Raw genomic sequence first — 20,495 nt, 5'->3', positions numbered from 1 at the left:
GAATGGGGCAGGTCTGGGGTGTGAGGCTGCGGAAGGGAGCTTGGGACAATGTGGGGGGAGGCAGTAGGGCCCATAGGTGATGGGGTGGTGGGTGGGGAGCCCGGGAGGCAGTGGGAAATAGTAGTAATCGGGGGCAGTCCTTAATTTGTAAGGAAAGGTGTTGGGGTCAAGCTGGGTGGCTGCTGGCGGGTGCCCAGCTCTGAAGGCAGGTGGCATTGGGCTGCTAACTGAGCTGTGAAAAGTGATATTTGTATCTTTTTTTTTGTTTTGTTTTTTAAGATCTCACTTCAGAGCAAGTCCTGGCAAATTGAAACCTGGATGGAGGGGTGGGGCATGAGGCACTAGATGAGGGGTGCCACCACCACGTGGTCAGGACTGATGGTGCCCTGGGCCACCTGCAGCATTCCAGCACCTGCAGCAGGCGCAGACCCCAACCGTGCCCGCTGCCACATGGCCGGGGCTTGGCCCCCAGGGCCGGCGCTTGGGGTCTGCGCCTGCTGCCGCATGACTGGGGCCAGAGGTTGGTGTCTGGGGCTGGCACCTACCGGAGCCTGCTGCCCTGCAACTGGGGCCAAGGGTCGGTTTCCAGGGCCAGCACCCGCTGGAGTTCACAGCCGGCACCGGAGATCTGCACCTGGAGCTGGCATCCAGGATCGGCGTCCATGGCCAGCAGCCAGGGTGGGCGGTCAAAGCACACAACCCAGGATCGGCAGCTGCTGCTGGGGTGGGAATTTGCACTTGGGGTCGGCACCTGCTGCTGCTCGGCTGGGGGCAGGGGTCAGCGTTGGTGCCCAGGGCCGGCACTCACCAGAGTTCAGGGTTGGCATTCAGGCAGTGGGGAGCTGGAGCCGGTTTGCTAGAACTGGTTGTTAAATTTAGAAGCCCTTTTAGAACCGGTTGTTCCGCGAGGGACAACCAGTTCTAAAAGGGCTTCTAAATTTAACTGGCCAAAAGTGGCACCTTAGGCGCCGACTCCACGGGTGCTCCAACCTTGGAGCACCCAAGGGAAAAATTTGGTGGGTGCAGAGCGCCCACCGGCAGCTCCCCACCCCCGGCCCCAGCTCGCCTCTGCCTCTGCCTCCGCCTCCTCCCCTGAACGCTCCGCCCCGCTCTGCTTCTCCGCCCCCACTCTGCCTGGCTTCCCGCGAATCAGCTGTTCGCGCGGGAAGCTGGGGCGGGCTCAGAAGCAGGCGGCGGCTTCCTGCTCAGGCCCAGGGAGGCGGAGGTGAGCTGGGGCTGGGGGGCGCGAGGAGGGCCGCCCGCGCCGCAGCAGGTAACCCTTGCAGGGGGGGTGCGCAGGGGAACTTCTCCCCGCCCCAGCTCACCTCCGCCACCCTCGGCCTGAGCGGGAAGCCGAGGCCTGCTTCTCAGCCCTCCCCGGCTTCCTGCCCAACAGCTGATTTGCGGGAAGCTGGGGGGGGGGCGGGGGGGCGGAGAAGCAGAGCGGGGCAGTGCGTTCAGGGGAGGAGGTGGAGGCGGAGCGGAGGTGAGCTGGGGCCGGGGGTGGGAGCTGCCGGTGGGTGCTCCAGCCCCAGAGCACCCAGGGAGTCGGCGCCTAAGGTGCCAATTTTGATGTGATCAGTGAGGGGAGTGGCTGCTCCCCCTGCTCCCCCCCAGCTACGCTCCCCTGCCCTTAGGAGCCAGAGGGACCTGCTGGATGCTTCCTGGGAGCTGTCCCAGGTAAGCGCCACCGGGACTCCCCACCTCGCCCCCCGGCAGGTGCCTCTGGCCCTTAAGGGTGGGGTGGGCACCCACTACGGTGGCCCACGAGACCCTTCTGCCCGGTTCTGGGGGCAGTCAGGGGACAAGGGAGGGGGGTGGATGGGGCAGGGGTCCGGGGGGAGGGGTCAAGGAACACGGGGCGGGGGTTGGATGGGGCAGGAGTCCCAGGGGGCAGGGGTGGGCAACGACCCCCTCGTGGGGTGAGGAGGGAAGCTGCTGTTAAGATTTTGGCAGCTTATCACTGCATCCAGGACCAGCGCCCTGGGTCAGCTGCCAGGGTTAGTGGGTCAGAGCGCGTGGCCAGGGGTTGGTGCGCTGTGCGGTCAGAGCCTGCCACCACGCAGCCAGGGGTTGGAGCCTGAAGCCCCATGGCCGAAGGCTGGGGCCGCGTGGCCAGAGTTGGGGGTCAGCACTGGAAATCCCTTGGCCTGAACCCTGTGTTGGCACTTAAAGCCCCAGGGCTGGAGCCCTGGTCGGCAGCCAAGCTCCCGAAGTCCCTGCTGCCCAACGACCGCAGGGCTGAACCCCAACCCCCCGTTAGAGAGCTCCCCTTGCTCCTTCAGCATTGTGTCTCCAGAGAGGCGGTGCAGGGCAGCGCATCCAGGAGCAGGGAGGAAGGCGAGGGACGGATGCTTCCTCCCCCATCGCTGCCCAGGAGGGTGCCATGGCCACAGGGAAACCTCCTGGTGGCTGCATTTGAGAAATGGTGCCCTAGGGTAGCACTGGCACTGTTAACTGCTGTAGTTGTGTCATGGACATACAGGGTTGGCAGGGACCTCAGGAGGTCATCTAGTCCAACCCCCTGCTCAAAGCAGGACCAATCCCCAATTTTTGCCCCAGATCCCTAAATGGCCCCCTCAAGGATTGAACTCTCAACCCTTGGTTTAGCAGGCCAATGCTCAAACCACTGAGCTATCCCTCCCCCGTGTCTTGGAAAAGTTCTGCTATCACTTACCCAGCAAATGCAGACAGGGTGGGTATTTTTCTTTTCTTGCCTGCTAGAAGAAGCTGCTCTAGTCTAGAGAGTCACAAAGTGTGCTTGGAAGATCACTTCTTATGTACCATTCGATGTATGAGGGGAGGGGAGGGGAGAGGAGGCTCCACCACCCACATGAGCAATGTTGGTTTGGACTCAACACAGGGCTGCTAGGTTTTAGGAACTGCCTCTCAGAGGTATCTTTCTCCAGCACCTGCGCTGACCACAGCAGTCAAATATTATTTTAGAGTAGTGCTGAGAGGCCCCAGTGCCATTGGACTAGCCATTTCAGACATGTAACACAGTGCCAGTCCCTGTCCTTAAGAGCTTGCAGTTTAGGTAAAGGAGCAATTTCTGAGAGTGAGGGGAAGACCACAAAATATACAGCTCATCTGTCAGTGCTGCTGCAGGATGGAAATCATCTGACAAGCTGGCTGGCTGGAACAGTGAATAAACCTCTAAGAACACATCTAGAGATAACCGCCTAAAGGGATCAAGCTCTTGTTCACTGCTATAGTGCTATAGCTGTGCATGGCAAATAAGGCTATCCATGTCCGACAGTTTATGTTGTAGATTAAATCAAAAACACAATAAATACAATGGGGGTGGGATGCTGTTCAAAGAGATCATTGTTTTTTTTGTGTGTGTGTGTGTTAGCATAGGTTTTCTGAGCCCGGGTCTACACTTCAGAATTACTTCGGTAGAACTATGTCACTCAGGCTGTGGATAATCCACCCTCCTAAGCAACGTAGTTATACCGACCTAAGCACTGGTGTAGACAGCACTGTGTCAGCAGGAGAGCTGCTTCCACCAGCATAGCGACTGCCTCTCGTGGAGGTAGATTAACTAAGATGATGGGAGATGCTCTCTCCATGGGTTTAGAGCATCTTCATTAAAGTGCCATAGCAGTGCAGCTGCACCATTGCAGGATTTTAAGGGTAGACCTGCTGCTGATTTCCTTGGTTAAAGGGACTGCGGGGGGGGGGGGGGGACAACAAAACAAAAAAACCCCTCACTCCCCCTCCCTTTTAAGAAAAAAAAATCTTGCTTTTCTTAGCTTAGATATATCAAGTCATGTCTTCTCTGAAGGCCTCCTTGGAAGACTAGTAACTGAAGTGGAAGATTTCTCAGCCCTCAGTTGAAGAGGCCGGGGGTAGAATTATTAACCAGGAGAGCTTTCTTCCCAATTGTATGCCAGGTATTGGAGTTACCAAAAACATAATTAGAGAGAGAAGGTGGATGACTTATTATTATTTTTTTTAATTGGACCAATTTCTGTTGGTGAAAGAGGCCAGCTTTCAAGCTGCTCAGAGCTCTTCTTCAGGTCTGGGAAAGTTGACACGTTGAGTCACCCTAAATGGAAGGTGGAATGGCTTGTTTAGCATAAGAAGTTAGCATGTAAGAGACCATTCAAACTGAAGTGGGCAGTTAACACCTCTGCAGTCATAGGATAACACAGAGGGTTAGTGGGTTAGAGATTGCTATAATGAGTCATAAATCTGACTGCTGAGCTTGAATTAATATACAAACTAGATACCATTAACTTGGGTTTGAATAGAGACTGTGCGGATTTGTTCTTGTGCTTTTTCAGGGAGTTTCTTGAGCAAATACTGTAGTTTATTTTGGTAACCCTCAGTGGGTTCAGAGGGGTAATGGCTTGTAGAAAGTGGTGTCCTCATACCTTCTTGTCAACTGTTTAAATGGGCCATCTTGATTATCACTACAAAAGTTTTTTTTTCTCCTGCTGATAATAGCTCATCTTATTTAATTAGCCTCTTACTCCACCTTTTCGTGTTCTCTCTCTCTCTCTCTCTCTCTCTCTCTCTCTCTGTGGGTGGGTGTGTATATATATATATATATGTGTATATAAAATCTTCTTACTATATGTTCCATTCTATGCATCCGATGAAGTGAGCTGTAGCTCACGAAAGCTTATGCTCAAATAAATTTGTTAGTCTCTAAGGTGCATCCGATGAAGTGAGCTGTAGCTCACGAAAGCTTATGCTCGAATAAATTGGTTAGTCTCTAAGGTGCCACAAGTACTCCTTTTCTTTTTGCGAATACAGACTAACACGGCTGTTACTCTGAAAGGTGCCACAAGTCATCCTGTTCTTTTTGCGGATACAGACTAACACGGCTGCTACTCTGAAACCTGTCATAAATCCAGTGTCTTTATTAAGACCATGATTTTTAGTGTCTAACAAAGTCATGAATTTATGCTCCCAGGCCTGTCTTTTGAAGGTGCTGCACAGATTTCCTTTGAGGACAAGGACTGAGAGGCCACATATGGAGTGATCATTTTGTGAAAAGTGCTCACCAACAGATGTCATGGTATTTCTGTGTCTCATCATTTTTCTCTGTGAGTTCATTTGAGAGCGTAGTGATTCTGACTTCGCCCACACAGGTGGTGTTAGGGCATTTAGTGTACTGGGTAAGGTGTTGTGATAGGCATGTGTAGGACTGATGGATCTTGAAAGGCATGTTGTGGGTAGTGTTGATCATCGTCTCAGTGGAGATATGACTGTAGGTTGTGCATCTGTTGTTCTGGCAAGGGCTGGTGAACTTTGAGAAGCTTGCTTATGATGATCTTGCAAGGCTGGGGGGTTGTTTGAAGGTCACAAGAAGGAGTTTGGGAAGGATGAAGTGAGCTGTAGCTCACGAAAGCTCATGCTCAAATAAACTGGTTAGTCTCTAAGGTGCCACAAGTACTCCTTTTCTTTTTTCTTTTTACGAATACAGATTAACACGGCTGTTACTCTGAAACCTTTCAGGATTTGGTTCCCCATCCAAAAAACCATAATTGACTGTCAACCTGTTTCCTCTCAGTAAGGTTTCACTCCCAGTGATGGTTAGATTGAGCAGCAATCAGGAATAGCTGATTTTATGTATTTATGAAAAAAAAATCCTGATAATTTGTCTGTGCAATACTTGATGTATGTAACTATGTGATTGCTTTACTGTTACCCCTGTCCAACCTTCCTCCTTGTCTCCTACTGTTTGTCAAAGTCACTGTTGTGTCTTGTTTTGGATTAGGTTGTGAACTCTTTTGGGGGTTGGGGCACTGTGTTTTCTGAAGTGATTATATAGCACCTAACATAATGAGCCATTGAACATGACTGGAACCTTCAGATATTACTGAAATCCAAATAATAACAACACTGTACTTGTTATATAATGCTCCTTCTAGTTTCCCAGTTGTCTGTGGAGTCTTCCAAGAAAACAAGGAATGATAACAACGGCCAAATTTCTCATGTATAAAACTAGCATGAAAAAAAAATCTTTTCATGCATTGTAAATAAACCAAAAAGGCAAGTACAATTTTCCCCCTTTGTAGGTCACTTTTGCAAAAGCTGCCAAAATTTTCAGCAAACCATCTGTTATGGATACTGCCTATTGTTTATTTATACATCACAATAGTATTTTGAAACAGTACCATCTAGTGGCATATTGTGGATATAACCATGTACTAGCCACTGAAATTATGTCCAAAAATACATGGTCACTTTCTGTATACTAATATCTTCTTTGCTCAAAGTTATTTCTTATGGTTCATTTTTACTGGATGCAAGGAACTCAAATATATTTGATACTGAATCATATCTGTAGACTGTTTCTAATAGATTATTTTTCATCACTACAGATTTACTTTATCCAAGTAATATTAAAATGAAATATTTCAAGTGTGGTACTAATATCTGAAGCCAAACTTGGCTGAAAGAACAGGTGATTTCAAAGAGGATTCGTTAGAGGATTAATGTTGGCCATTGTACAAGCCAATAAACATTTAGGGTTTATTGCTGCATCTTCGGAACAGCGTCTCATTTATTTAGCTCATTAATGCTAATTACTGATGTTGACGTATGGTTACAAAAATGAAAGGTTCAGATTTGTTTATATTATGGATGGTGCCACAGTGGGGGGTGTGTGTGTGTGTGTGTGTGTGTGTGTGGTGTTTTTTTAAATACCGAAGACAATACTAGCCACAGTTCTAGTACTAGTCCTGTAACAATTTCAGCTTGTGGTTCCCAGGTAGCCTATGGCAGTGGTTCTCAACCAGGAGTCCGGGGCCCCCCGGGGGGCCGCAAGCATGTTTCAGGGGGTCCGCCAAGCAGGGCCAGCATTAGACTCGCTGCGGCCCAGGACAGAAAGTCGAAGCCCCACTGCATGGAGCTGAAGGCCGGGGCCCTGAGCCCTGCCACCCAGGGCGGGAGCCAAAGCCTGAGCAAAGTAGCTTTGTGCGGGCCCCTGTGGCATGGGGCCACAGGCAGTTGCCCTGTTTGGTTCTCCCTAATGCCAGCCCTGGCTTTTATATGCAGAAAAAAATGGTTTTCTGTGGCACAGGTGGGCCATGGACTTTTTATAGCATCTTCAGGGGGGCCTCGGAAAGAAAAAGGTTGAGACCCCCTGGCTTATGGGCCAGTTTAAGGACCACGCACTTTCAGTCCTGATAGGACCAATGCCCCAGGGTTCTGTTCCAGTCCAAAGGTTGCTTGGTTCCTGGATGAAACTGGATGAGAGGCCCTAGGGAAGATGGAAGCCTTGGTGGTTCTGCCTCAATATTTCCCAAATTAGCAGTAACAGAGGCGGCAAAAGCGTAAACATGCACTGAATAAACCCAGAAATGTTGCTATTTCTAAATATTATTGTAATGCTTGTGTTACTAGAACAAGGCCCAGTGACCCCATTCCAGGGACAGACTTCACAGCCTTCTCTACTATGTTTGCTTTGGTGACTGAAAAGGGTAAGGAGGGGTCCTTACCCAGAATAGTATTTTAGATTTCAAATAAATTTAGCTTGTGTGTTGTGTGTGTGGTCTTTTGTTTTGTGTGTGTGTGTGTGTGCGCGCGCAGGCCCCCTGGCCATAAAAAAATAGACCTAACCAAAAACACATCTCTGGGGAGAAGTGAGTAGATAATTCTGCTGGTGACGTATTTTTAAGCAGGGTGTGATTTACTCAAATTTAACTAATCATTGAATCAAAAGGATTTGGCACATGTTTTTGGACTCTAGACTGATTGCAAATAGTTTTCTGTGAATGTTTTATACTTACTATTTGAGCCATGTGGGTTAATTGTCACTGGCTAGGTAAGTCATGTGGTATTGTTCCACACTCCTTGTTGACCCTGCAAGTGAATATTCTTGTGTGCAGCTTTTAAGTTCATTTCCTGTGAGGCAGTGAAATCTGCTCTTTGCTAAAATTCATGCCAGTGAGACTCGACTGCAGGAATTTTCATGGGAAGAGAACATGAAAAGGGGCCTGAGCTTTGCATAAGTGGTGGTACGGATGTAGTTCAAATGCGGATTCAGTGTGTTGTGAACCTATCGAACCAAGGTGGCAAAGAATGTGAAGAGAAGAAACGTTTCAATGGCACCTTGTACCAATGCTAGGTGTCTGGGTAACAAGCAAGCAAAATTGGTAATTCTCATTGATGGGACAAATGTGATGCAGCTGGCTTTACTGAATTGAACTGATTGGACAGTTCACCTGATTGGAATGTTAAAATTGTTGGTTATAATCTGTTCAGGAAGGATGGAGTGGGTAAAAAAAGGGTGTGTAGGTGCGATGGCACACTATATGAAAGACACCGTTGCCTGTTTTAGAGTTATTGATGACTCAGAAATGCAGGATCTTGAATCCATATAGATCGAAGTGCTAATTCATAAAGCCCAGGATGGGGTTTGGGGGTGGAGAGGAGGAAATCTGTTACAGACCATTGAATCAAACCAGAGAACAGGGTAAGTTACTGCTTAAATCCCGGTGTGTAATGTATTGAAAGAACTGTGTTGTTATGGGGGCCTTCAGGACATGTCTTGCAAACTGGAGGTCTCATGCAGCCAGTAGTAAAACATCATTAGAGTTTCCAAAAATTATAGATGATGATTTTCTAACACAAAAGGTATTGCAGTCAACATGTGGTAACTGCATTTTGGATCTCATTATGATGGATAAAGATGAATTAATCACTGGACTGTAAGTTGGTGGTTGCCTCTGGATCATGTGACCTGATGACATTAAAAATGGGCAGAGGAAAGTCCCAACCAGTAATATATAAACTTGGTGCTTCTCAAAAAGGCTAATTTTCCAAAGCCAAAAAACATTGAGTGAAATTGATTGGGAGGGAGAATGTAGACGGTGAAATATCAATGAAAATTGGAGTTATTTAAAAAGTTTACTAGATGGTCAAAGCTGCCGTTTCACAATCAATTGGGTGGGGGGAAGAAATATATAGCATATGGGGGGAAAAGGGAGAAATAAATAGCAATCAATAAAAGAAGTTATGAAGTGCAGAAAATTGATAAGGGAAGCTAAATACATCAGGGAAAACTCCATGGCTGACAGGTCTAAAGACAAGAAGGAATTTTTAAAGTATATTGGGAACAAAAGAAATCCTAGCAATGGTATATAGGCCCATTATTAGATGGAGATGGTCAAATTGTTAATAATGATGCAGAAAAGGCAGGTATTTGGAAAGAAGCAGGTTCTTATATCCTGTGACAATGATGAAGTAGTTTCTGGTGCATTAGTAACTGGGGATGATGTTAGACAACATCTACTTGGGATAAACACTTAAAATCAGCAGGCCCAGATAAATTGTACCCAATAGTTCTAAATCAAAGGAGTTGGCTGAGGAGATCTCTGGCCCATTGGAGTTAATTTTTAATAAATCTTGCACTATTGGGGAAATTCCAGGAGACTAGAAGAGTGCTAATTTTGTGCCAATATTTAAAAAGGGCAAGTGACTCACTACAGGCTGGTTAGCCTGACGTCAGTCCTGGGCAAAACAATGAAAAAGCTGATGTGGGCTTCAGTGGATAAAGAATTAAAGGTTAGGGATATAATTAATGCCAGTCAACATGGTAGTATGGAAAATAGATCTTGTCAAACAAATCTGATTTCATTTGTTGATGAAATTACAAGTTTGGCTGATAAAGGTAACCATGTAGATGTAATACAGTTGGACTTATGTCAGGGATTTGACTTAGGGCTGGTCTAGGTGGAGAGCAGTGCACATTTATGGTGGCATGATTTCTAAAGCACACCCTGCTAGTGCACTTTAACATAGTGCTGCTTGAAACAGTATGTTCTACAAGGACCAATTAATGTGCAATATGTTGGAGCACTTAACAAATTTAAAAAAAGAAAAGGAGGACTTGCGGCACCTTAGAGACTAACACATTTATTTGAGCATTAGTCTCTAAGGTGCCACAAGTCCTCCTTTTCCTTTTGTGGATACAGACTAACACAGCTGCTACTCTGAAACCTTTAGAAATTTAGTGTACGTTGCTGTGCTGCGTGGACCAGCCCTTAATACTAAGTGACATTCTGATTTAAAAACTAGAATATCAATAAAGCACCTGTTAAATGGATTAAGTGGTTGCTAACTGACATCTCAAAAAGTTATTGCCAGCAAGGAATCATCATCTAATGGGGAGTGTTTCTAGTGCGTTCTGCAGGGATCTGTACTAGGCTTGGCACCATGCAACATTTTCATCAATCATCTGAACGAAATATAAAATCACTGCTGCTAAAATTTGTGGATGACCGATTGTTGGAGTGGTCAATAATGAGGAAGACAGGGCGGCCATTCAGACAGAATACCATTTAGTACCGCCAAATGCAAAGTTAAGGAGTACTTGTGGCACCTTAGAGACTAACCAATTTATTTGAGCATAAGCTTTCGTGAGCTACAGCTCACTTCATCCGATGAAGTGAGCTGTAGCTCACGAAAGCTTATGCTCAAATAAATTGGTTAGTCTCTAAGGTGCCACAAGTACTCCTTTTCTTTTTGTGAATACAGACTAACACGGCTGTTACTCTGAAATGCAAAGTTGTATATCTAGGAACAAAGATTGTAGGCCATACCTACAGAATGGGGATTGGATGTGGGAAAGCAGAGACTCTGAAAAGGATTTAGAGGTCGTAGTGGAAAAGCAACTTAACATGAGCTTCCAGTGTGATGCTGTGGCAAAAAGCACCAATGCGATCCTTGTATGTATAACCTGGGAGTAGTGAGTGGTGGTACAGAGGTGATTTTACCTCTATATATGGTCTTGGTCAGACTGGTGCTGGAATACAGCATGCAGTTCTGGTGTCCACATTTTAAAAAGGTTGTTGAAAAATCTGGAGTGGGCACGGAGAAGAGCCACAAGAATTATTCAGGGACTGGAGGAAAATACCTTGTGGCTAGAGTCCCGGAGATCAGTCTGTTTTAGATCACCAAAAAGAAGATTGAGAGGTGACTTGATTACAAAGTACCTTCCTGGGGAGAAAATACCAGATACTGAAGGGCTCTTTAATCTAGCAGAGAAAGGCATAACAGGAACCAATGGCTGGAAGTCGAAGCCAGATAAATCCAAATTAGATGTTAGGCACAATTTTTTTAACAATGAGGGTGGTTAACAATTGGAACGAATTACCCAGGGAAGTGTTGGATTCTTATCTCTGGATGTTTTCAAATGAAGCCTGGATGACTTTTCTGGAAGAGATGCTTTATTCAAACACAAATAAGTGGGCTCAATGCAAGGGCTAATGGATTACATTTAATGGTCTGTTTTCAGAGTAGCAGCCGTGTTAGTCTGTATTCGCAAAAAGAAAAGGAGTACTTGTGCCACCTTAGAGACTAACAAATTTATTTGAGCATAAGCTTTCGTGATCTACAGCTCACTTCATCGGATGCATTCAGTCTTTAATGGTCTGTGATCTAGAGAAGGTTGGACTAGCTATCTAATGGTCCCTTCTGGCTTTAAACTCTCAAAATCTATTTAGAAAATCAAAAATTAGTGGAAAATGTATTTGTGCTATTTACCCCATGGTACTCCACATCGCAAATACACATGGTCCATGCCTTCACACATCCAGAGAGAGTGTATCCTGGGGTTGAGCACACACCCTGCGGGCATGGTATTTGGATAAGAAAGTGGTTTGTTGGTGGGAGAAGGGAAATAAAGCCGCTTAAAACATTGCTACGTAGTGGGAGAGATTCTCCTGCTGTTTATGGAGAGACCTATGATGTCTGAATAAAGGATCTGTGGGCTTGTCTACATTAGGGATGTTTGCATGGCTGTAGTTACACCATTGCAACTCTCTCCTCCCACCCTCCCCAGCCAGCGTAGATGTGCTGCACCAGAGTATAAAAAGGGTCTTACACTGGTGTGACTTACTCTGGTTTCAAACTGGACTAAGTGCAGGCACTGTTTTACAGCAGTGTTTCCTTGCTGCAGTGTAGCCACGTGGGTGCAAAACCCTCAACACAGATCAGGTTGTTGAAACTTCCTCCAGGGTCAAGTACTTCTCTGCTATGAGTGTATGGGGCCTTCCACTGAAACCATTGGGAAGTGCTCTGTGTGACCAAATACAGCAGGCAGTCTGGGTTGGCTGCAAACTCCGCATCCCGCAGCTTTAGTCGGGGGAAGGTTGCTTTACTGAGCTGAGCCAGAGATCCCAATCCATCTCTGAAGGTGTCGCGCACACGATTTCTGCAGCCTACATTGTTGTTTCTCACCCTACTCCCAGAGGTCTCCTGTGCTGTATCCGAGTGGAGCGACTGGAGTGGCTGTGCAGAGCCTTGCCAAGCAACATACCGAGTTCGGAGGAGACACGTCGTGCAGGAGCCTAGAAATGGAGGTGAGGCGTGTCCTCCTCTGGAGGAGAAGGCTGGCTGTGTGGACTACCGGAACCAGGAAGGAGCTGAGTGCAAACAGTCCCTTAGTAAGTGCATTGAAAACACAACCTCTTGGGAACATGGCTGAGTCCTGGGCTGAAGAGAGCTTGGTTGAATCCAGGGGCCTGGCCACCAAACCTTCTTTACAGGGTTTGTTGGGCTGGAATTATTTGCAGATAAAGCCTTTGGGCCCAATTCTGCTCTGTTACACCAATGTAAATTTGGAGTTGCCCCAGTGAAGTCAGCGGAGTTACGCTGGATTTACACCAGCATTACTGAGAACCGAATTTAACCTTTTATATGGGGTTCATGGGCATCCTTTCTGGGAAATTTATTTTAAATCGTACATGCTGTTTAGTGGAACCTGGTATGTTTCAAAAGTAACACACCAGGGGTCTGATTCTGAGCTAACGTAGGAGTGTAAATCTGGAGTAATTCCTGTGAAGTCGATGAGGAAAATTCTTGTAAAGTAGGAGGGAAAATTTGGCCTTAGGAGGTGCTGAGCAGTATTTTTATAAATCAGCTGCAACAGTCATGACAGAATGGCGCCCAGCAGAGACAAGGTATCATCTTTCCCCATCCAGTTTCTCTTGCGTGCCAGTTTCTGATGTAAATCTGGAGTAAAGGCTGATTTGATCTCGAATACATTGACTTTCCACAGGTGTAATTCCACTGACTACTTCTGGTTTTTTGTTTTTTTTTTTTGCTGATGACTCTGGGACCGGAATCTGGCTTTGACTTCTTTACTAGTGTGGATTTAAGAGTTCAGGTTTATTTTAAATCGGCTTTCTCAAACATGCCGAGAGTTGGTATTAAATGAACTGTGATTTTGTTCTCCATTGGTTGGCACGGCTCTGATAAGCAGCCTCCATCTCAGGCAGTACAAGGGGATGAATATAAATGCATCTCCAATCAAATGCTGGATATTCACTGATAATATGGAATTGTCTTCGATTTCCTGCCAGAGTAAAAAATATGTGCTGTTAAAGAACATCAAAGCCCCAGTTTTTATTGTTTGACAGGCACAAGTGGCCTCGGTGCAGTAGCGTCACTTACCATGTGTGCAATTTCTCTTTGTGCACAGTTCCAGCATTAATAACCACAGGAGGTTATGGGAGAGCAAGGAAAAAGAGAGCTGCATCCAGCGACAATGAAGGAGCAGGGTAAGTAGGGGGCTGAGTGTTGCAGTGTAATCACACTTCACGCACCTTTTCTTATTGGCTTCAGTGTGTGCAGGATTGCACCCACGGTCTGCTCTTATCAGAGCAGATGTTCAACAGGATGGAGACTTCTAGACGATATCTACACGGCATGCTAAGCCTGGGCTCTGACTCAGATTTGAGCCCAAAGCTCCCTTCTGTCCACATACAAATGAGGACCCAGGTCCTATGACCTGGCTGGGGGGGTGGGTCTAAACCTGAGTTCCTCCGTGAAATTTTGCAGCGTGGTCACAGGTCAAACCGAAGACCCAAGTCAGAAGGTCTGCGTAGTTCAGTATGGATGCATTAGCACGGTTGTGAGACCCAGGTTCAGTAAGTGTGGACCCAGGTTTACAATTTAGTGTGGATGCTAAAGTGCAGGCTTGGAAACACTGAATCTACAAGTCCAGGTCCCACAAACCCTTAAAGCCTGATTCCAGTGCAGCACCAACTTCACAAAATAGAGGGCTTGACTCTGCTTGATGGGGAGAGTTGAGTTGTAGCTGTTTAATAATGTTGCTATTTAGAATCCCATAAGCAAAGAGCGGTCATTTCAGCCGGTTCCCTTGACCTACTTCTCTCTGGGTCCAGTGCCCTTTTCTCCCATCATCATGTGATGGGCTTGCTGGCAGGGTAGCTTTCAGTCTCGCTGTGCTCTTTGCTGTTTATATTGTACCATGAATAGATTTCCAGCATAGACCGTGGCCTAAATAGTCAGAAAAATGTGCGTGTATGCAGTGTTACTGTCATGGTACTTAGAATAAATCAATCACTGATGTTGGAACTTCTTATCTCAACTGTATAGGCCCTTGATGCCTATTAATTGCTGTCAAAGAAGAGTGCATTTGTGGACTGCCTGTTTTTTTTTCCCTGTGTGTGTGTGTGTTATGTTTTTGTTTCTTGTTTGCAGTTTAGCATTGATCTTCAGCTTTATAATAGGGATAGCCATTTACACTCCCCTCTTGGGTTACAGTGTGAACCATAGTTATGCTCCGCATTAAAGGGAAAGCATGGACTATGGAGACTCCAGCTCCAGCATGCTGGGAGCTGTAGTCTCTGTGGGCAGCACTTCTGTATTAAAGGTGAAGCCAGGTGCAGCTGGTTCAGTTTTATGCAAATTAGATTTGCCCTTTGGGATCCTGGTAAATTGCCCTATTGGGTACCAGCAGAGCAGAGTTTGGGCATCCTGGCTGTGTAGGAGGCAGGTTATTGTACTGGTTGGCTTGATTGCATCAAGAGCTGGAGGGGGTACCTGATACGCTTGGCTCCCTTAAGCTCCTGCTGCGCATTTTCCCCCAGTGTCACGATTACACGGTGCAGGTACTGGCAGACGTCCAGGTTCTGCATATGGCTTTCATGTGCACTTTAAATCCTGCGAGAGACAGATGTGCAAGTGCTGATTAGTTGCCAGGGCGGGGTTCTCGACACAGCCATGAATTTGGCAAACATTCCTCCTTTATGCTCCGCTTAAAGAACTAAGGTCTGTAAGGGTGCTGACTTTGGCCTTGCTTCCTGCTTCTCGTTCTGGTAGGGGCTGCCGTTGCTGATGCAGGCCCATGTAGCAGATCGCTAAGGGGGATTGCTGCGTGTTTTCCTGTCTCCTGCCTTACTCCGTTTTGCAGGCTGGTGATTCTCTGTGGCATCTTATTTCAAGCTCCTGTGGAGGGGTTTTCTTTGTTGTCACCTGCCATTCTGTAAGTGTCACAGGGAGGATATTGGTGCCTCTCTGGCACCATACGGCAGTTGTCCACTTGCTGGTTCCGCACCCTTGCGCGCACACACGTTTCCGTAATGTACATGCATCCTTCACCCTCATTTAAGCTTCTGCAGGGAAAGAGCTTCTGCTTGTGCAAAACCCCGTTCTGTGATATGTTTGCAGGCAGTTACTACCACCTCAAACGTCCATTCTCCTCCCTGAACAAGGCCAGTTCTTAGCCTTTCCTCTAAGGTTTGGTTAAAAACACCCGTACAGCATGATCTGAGCATGGCACAAATAGAGGGCGAAATCTCACTGCTAGCCTGATAATCCTGATCAGAAAGCTGGCAGCTTCACCCCACTTCCAAGCAAGTACACTGCCATAGAAAGACCTCCAATTACTTGAGACTTGGGTGCTGTTATGAATTATTCTACCAGACATGTCTTAGTCTCCTATGAAGAATTACCATAAATAATCAAAACTAAGAACTGGGGGCAGCACGGTCCAGTGAACAGGGCACCAGACTAGGACTCAGCAGACCTGGGCTTTATTCCTGGAGCTATCATTTACTTGCTGTGTGTGCCTCGGTTTCCCTATTTGTAAAAGGGGCATCAGTGATATCTTCCTTTGAGAAGCACTTTGGTATCTGTAGGTTGAAAGCACCTACGTTTGATTGAATAGCAACACTCAGCTCTAACTCGTCAGAATAAATGTGCACGGTGTATTTTGTGATGCACTTTCCCTTTTTTTAAAATGATCTTTGTTCACCCAGTCTGCTCTGGGTTGCTCGGTCACTGGTAGGTCTGTAATGCTGCTGTTAAGTTAGCTGAGACTGTCATTTCTGCTGCAGATATTGTGTCGAATTCCAGATCACTGCCATCATGGAAGGCTGTTTGCAGGGGAACAGTTCCTATACTCAGTGGATGCGATATCTCAGCGAGGGGCACACAGTCTGCGTGGAGTGCCAGCACCCGGCCCTGGATTCCAGGAGTCTGCATTGCTATGGGGATGGCAGTGGAAGCAAAAAGTAAGAGCCCTGAATGCTGCTTTGTTAGTGTCTTTTCATATAGGATTTTTCTATTCCTCCCCCTTGAGCTGCTTGGAGAGATTTGTCCCTGTGCTCACCTCTCACTTTATATCTTCAGAGCCCTGTACGTCTATTAAGTAATCCTCAGTGCACACTAGGAGTTAGGTAGGCGATATTATAATTGTTTGACAGAGAGAGGGAGACTGAGATGAAAGGTCTTGGCCAAGGTTGCATGGTAAGCCGGTGGCGCAGCCAGAATGGGAACTCGGGACCTCCTGTGCTTAGTCCGTTAAATCTCATTGCCTCCTAATTTAAGTAGCACAGTCATGATTTTTTTTAAAAGGCTCCCCTGTTGTCTGACCATCCTCCCACCAGCAAGAAAATAAAACCAAATTCGTTCTGCAGGCTGTCACTGCTTGTAAGAACCATTTACTTCACTTGAGTGGACCTATGGCTCATCTAGATCTGTACTGTGTTTCCAAAAGTGAGCTTAACCGGTTGGTTCAGAATAGCGTGTTTCTCCCTGACCCCAGGCACTGTAAGCTCTGGTGCTGAGGACTGGTAGCCAGTGTAACTGGAGATCAAAACAAATCTTTGCATTATAGCATCTTTCCGCCAGGAATCTCAGATTGCTTCTGCAAGCATTAATCACTCTACAGATGGGCCAAAGGAGAGGAGGAAGGACTTGCCCATGGCCACACAGCAAGTTAGTGGAGGAATAGAGTCCTGATTCTCCAGTGCCCTGCTGTAGCTGCTACATAACACTGCCCCTCCACTTTTTTATCACACAGTTCCCTTCCTAGTTATGTCTGTGTAACAGGTGAAATGTAATTTTGTTTTTAACATTTAAGAACCCACTGTGGAACTGCAGGGCAATCCAGCACTGGAAATGACTGCGTGGCAGGGCTGCGGGTGTTTTGCTTGTAGCTCACTTTAATATTGAAATGAATAGCTCTGTTTTTAGATACTAACCATAAACAAGGATTATAAAACATGTTATATATTACATACCGACTACCGCACCAGTAATAGCCTTTTTAGGTAGAGGCTGCCCATGGCTTTTCATGAGAACAAGTCAGGTTAGATTCTCTTTCCTCCCCCTCGTCCCCCTGCTTGTTAAGTATGAAGGTTGCAAAGATCTTTAGATAAAGAGCAGTGAACCCAACTGATGCGGTCAGCGGAGGCTAAAAAGTGTAATAAAAATGTAAAAGCTTGAAATAACGTTATTTTGTTGGAAATCCTGGAGCCAGAGAAGAGCATCGCACTAAGTGAAATGAAAAATATCTGCAGCCCACAGTTTCCTTCCCAGGGATATGGAAAGAGACCCTCCCTCATTTACCAGGCTGTCTGGTGAATAACATCATCTACATTCATAGCTTTATAGAACTGAGTGAAATTTTTTGAACAGTTTAATCATGGAAAAATTCATGGGTTGACTGGAACTATTTGCACATTCAGGGCAAACTCAGTGAATAGTTTTGCCTGGGGGGGGGATTCCAAAAAGCTAAAATGTTTAATTTCAGTACTTTTGAAATGACACATTTTGCCTTTTTTTTTCTTTTCAAACTATGTTTTGCTTAGAAACTTAGCTCGTGGTTTTTTGTTTTTTATTTTTTTTAAATAAAAAGCCACCTGAAAACAAAAGAAGCAAAACAAACAAACCCCAAAAGTCATTTTGGGTTGAACTAAATGTTTTGTGAATATGGAGTGAAATTCTGGCCCCATTGAAGCCAGTGGGAGTGTGGCTGTTGACTTGAATGGAGTCAAGATTTCACCCATGGTACCTTTCATCTCTAAGGAGCTGGTCTGAATCCTTTCTACTTCAGCAGAGATGGAAGTTGTTCCCATCTGTTTGCTGTATAGTGGTGTATGTGAAATGAGTTGCTGAGTTAATCCATTTCCAGGTGCATGAGAAACTGGGAAGTGAAACAGATTATAAAACATAGTGAACTTGACCAGTCTAGCTACCAAGCTGAGTCAAATAAGTCTCATGGGAATTGGCACCAGTTGGCTGCCTTGTCAGGGAGACCAAGGGTTGAATGGGGTACAGACAGTGAATGCCCCTTGCAGCACCAGAGATGGTCCTTCCAGATAGGTCTGGGGCCAGGTCGGGGAAGCTTACACTCCTGCTGCCTATGTGACATCTGTTTTGGGGATAGCCTTCAGGGCTGTCAATCCGGCACCTTCCACCAGCCCTAACATCATTAGGTTATGTCTTCACTGCAGAGGGATCCCGGAGCTCTCACTTATCACAGCGGCAAGGGACCCCGGAGCCCCAGCAGCAGTGGGTGCCAAGCCCACCTTCCCGTTTTGTCAGGGCTATTTTTAGTGAATGTCTGGGACAGGTCACAGGCTTCTGTGAATTTTTGTTTATTGCCCATGACCTGATCTCTGACTTTTACTAAAAATATCTGTGACAAAATCTTAGCCTTTATCATGGGCTTTGAGCAAATGGGCTTTCTGAGGTGTGCTGGGGTCACGGATGGCACACATGCCCATTGTCTGCCTCCACGCAGGGCACATGAATATGTAAACCAGAAAGGACGCTACTCAATCATTATGCAGACCTTGGTTGACCATGGATAGAGGATCATGGTCACCAACGTGGGACATGCCAGTAGGGTGAATGATGCCGGGTTATTCCGGCGATCTGTCATTTTCAAATTTGGACAAGCTGGGACTTTATTCTGACCCAATGTAGCTCTTGGTGAGGTGTCTGTGCCTAATTTTATCTTGGGAGCCTATCTTCTATTGCCTTGGCTCTTGAAGCCCTACTCTGATGTGCGAGCACCTGGCAGAAGAAGGCTTAATTACACCCTGATCAGTTTCAGGCTGGTGGTGGAATGTTTAGTTGGCCAACTGAAGGCAAGATGGTGTAGCCTAAAAATCCATTTGGATGCCAGTGTGTATAATGCCATTCCTGTTATGGGGGGTGCAGAGGCTGTGCACTGCAGAGTTGTGATGAAGAGACTAGTGAATAGGAAGCCCTGTAGAGATAGAAAATTTTAAAATTAATTCACTTTTAATCATCTAAAGGGCAAGGCACCACTCTAGCCCTTAATATGGCAAACCATCTGTGATGAAATCCTTAATGGGGGGGAATCTTAATGGGTTGATTACACCAATAAATTTAAAATCCCTGAGTGATTAGAATAATCCTAGCCTTGACAGTCATCTTGTTTCCATTCATTTCATTCCTCTGCTCCCCACCACCTCAATCCTTACATCTCCCACCACAAGTCCCCCTGCTGTTTGAAAGCAAAGAGAATTCCCATCAAGTTTCTGAGCCATTTTAGCTTTTACTTCAGGGTAAGAGATTTTGTTGGTTCTTTTGTTCCTTTCAACTGGATCTGTGGCCTTACATTCTTGAGGGAATAATGGGAGTTGGATCTCCTTTGGAGTGGTGGGAAGTATTTTTATGATTCACACATTAGATAACAACTCTCCCTAAAGCTACCACGAAATGTTGTGCAAGTTATGGGGGCTGGTTTTATTGATTTCTCTAATTGCTGTCTTGTGTGCAGTTCAAAGTGTTTGTAGATGGACCTGAACCATGTTTGGAATGTCTTATATGGGCATGTTTTATGTACTGCGCTGGTGCATGATAGTCCCTTTTCACTTCCTTCCAGAAATAGGCTTTAAGGACTGGCCAAGTAGGATGGAGGCAGGGATAGCATGTGAGGGGGCATATGGAGCTGGTCGGCCAGGATCTCTGAGAAGGAAGGGGAGCAGGTGGGATGGGAGAAACACATGTGTTGGAGAGCATTGCCTCTCCAGTAGAGTAGAGTAGACCTATCAGAGTATTGACTGAGTTTTGAAACATTTTAGGGGAGCTCTTGTCCTGCTAAACTCCTCAGGCCAGAATCTGTGAGCCCTGGTGAAGAGGATGAAGCAGGCAGCGGCAGCTGGCAGGGGGTGGGATACAGCTTTGCAGTATTAGTGAGCACTTGGTCAGATTTACGTAGGCCTCTCCTGCTATACATCCAACCCCCCTTCCCCACAAAGTACACTGGTTTCAAGCTTTAGCCTGTTCCACTTATGCTAATAGGATAAATATGATCAATTTGCCGGTGATCATGCAGGCTGAACTATCTGCCACTCCTAGAGGGGGGTCACTGCAGCTCCTGGCTGAGGCACATTGCTTGGGCACTGCGAGGGAAACGTGCATAGCTAGTACCTGGGTCACACCATTCCATTTCGACACTTCAGTCC

The 20,495-nt window shown here is 46.4% G+C and overlaps 1 protein-coding gene across 1 annotated transcript in view; it reads left to right on the top strand.

Annotated features, from left to right (window-relative positions):
• Nucleotides 1-20,495, top strand: part of LOC141997308 (somatomedin-B and thrombospondin type-1 domain-containing protein-like) — a 28,951-nt gene that overhangs the window by 5,158 nt on the left and 3,298 nt on the right. The window contains exons 2-4 of the mRNA XM_074969618.1: nt 12,213-12,407; nt 13,445-13,523; nt 16,107-16,283. Coding sequence (XP_074825719.1) covers nt 12,213-12,407; nt 13,445-13,523; nt 16,107-16,283 — 451 coding nt within the window. The remainder of the gene's footprint in view (nt 1-12,212; nt 12,408-13,444; nt 13,524-16,106; nt 16,284-20,495) is intronic.

The sequence above is a fragment of the Natator depressus genome, chromosome 13 (genome assembly GCF_965152275.1).
Source record: "Natator depressus isolate rNatDep1 chromosome 13, rNatDep2.hap1, whole genome shotgun sequence".
Lineage (NCBI taxonomy): Eukaryota > Metazoa > Chordata > Testudines > Cheloniidae > Natator > Natator depressus.
The sequence above is the reverse complement of the archived record's forward strand: the minus strand, read 5'-3'. Positions and strand labels throughout refer to the sequence as shown.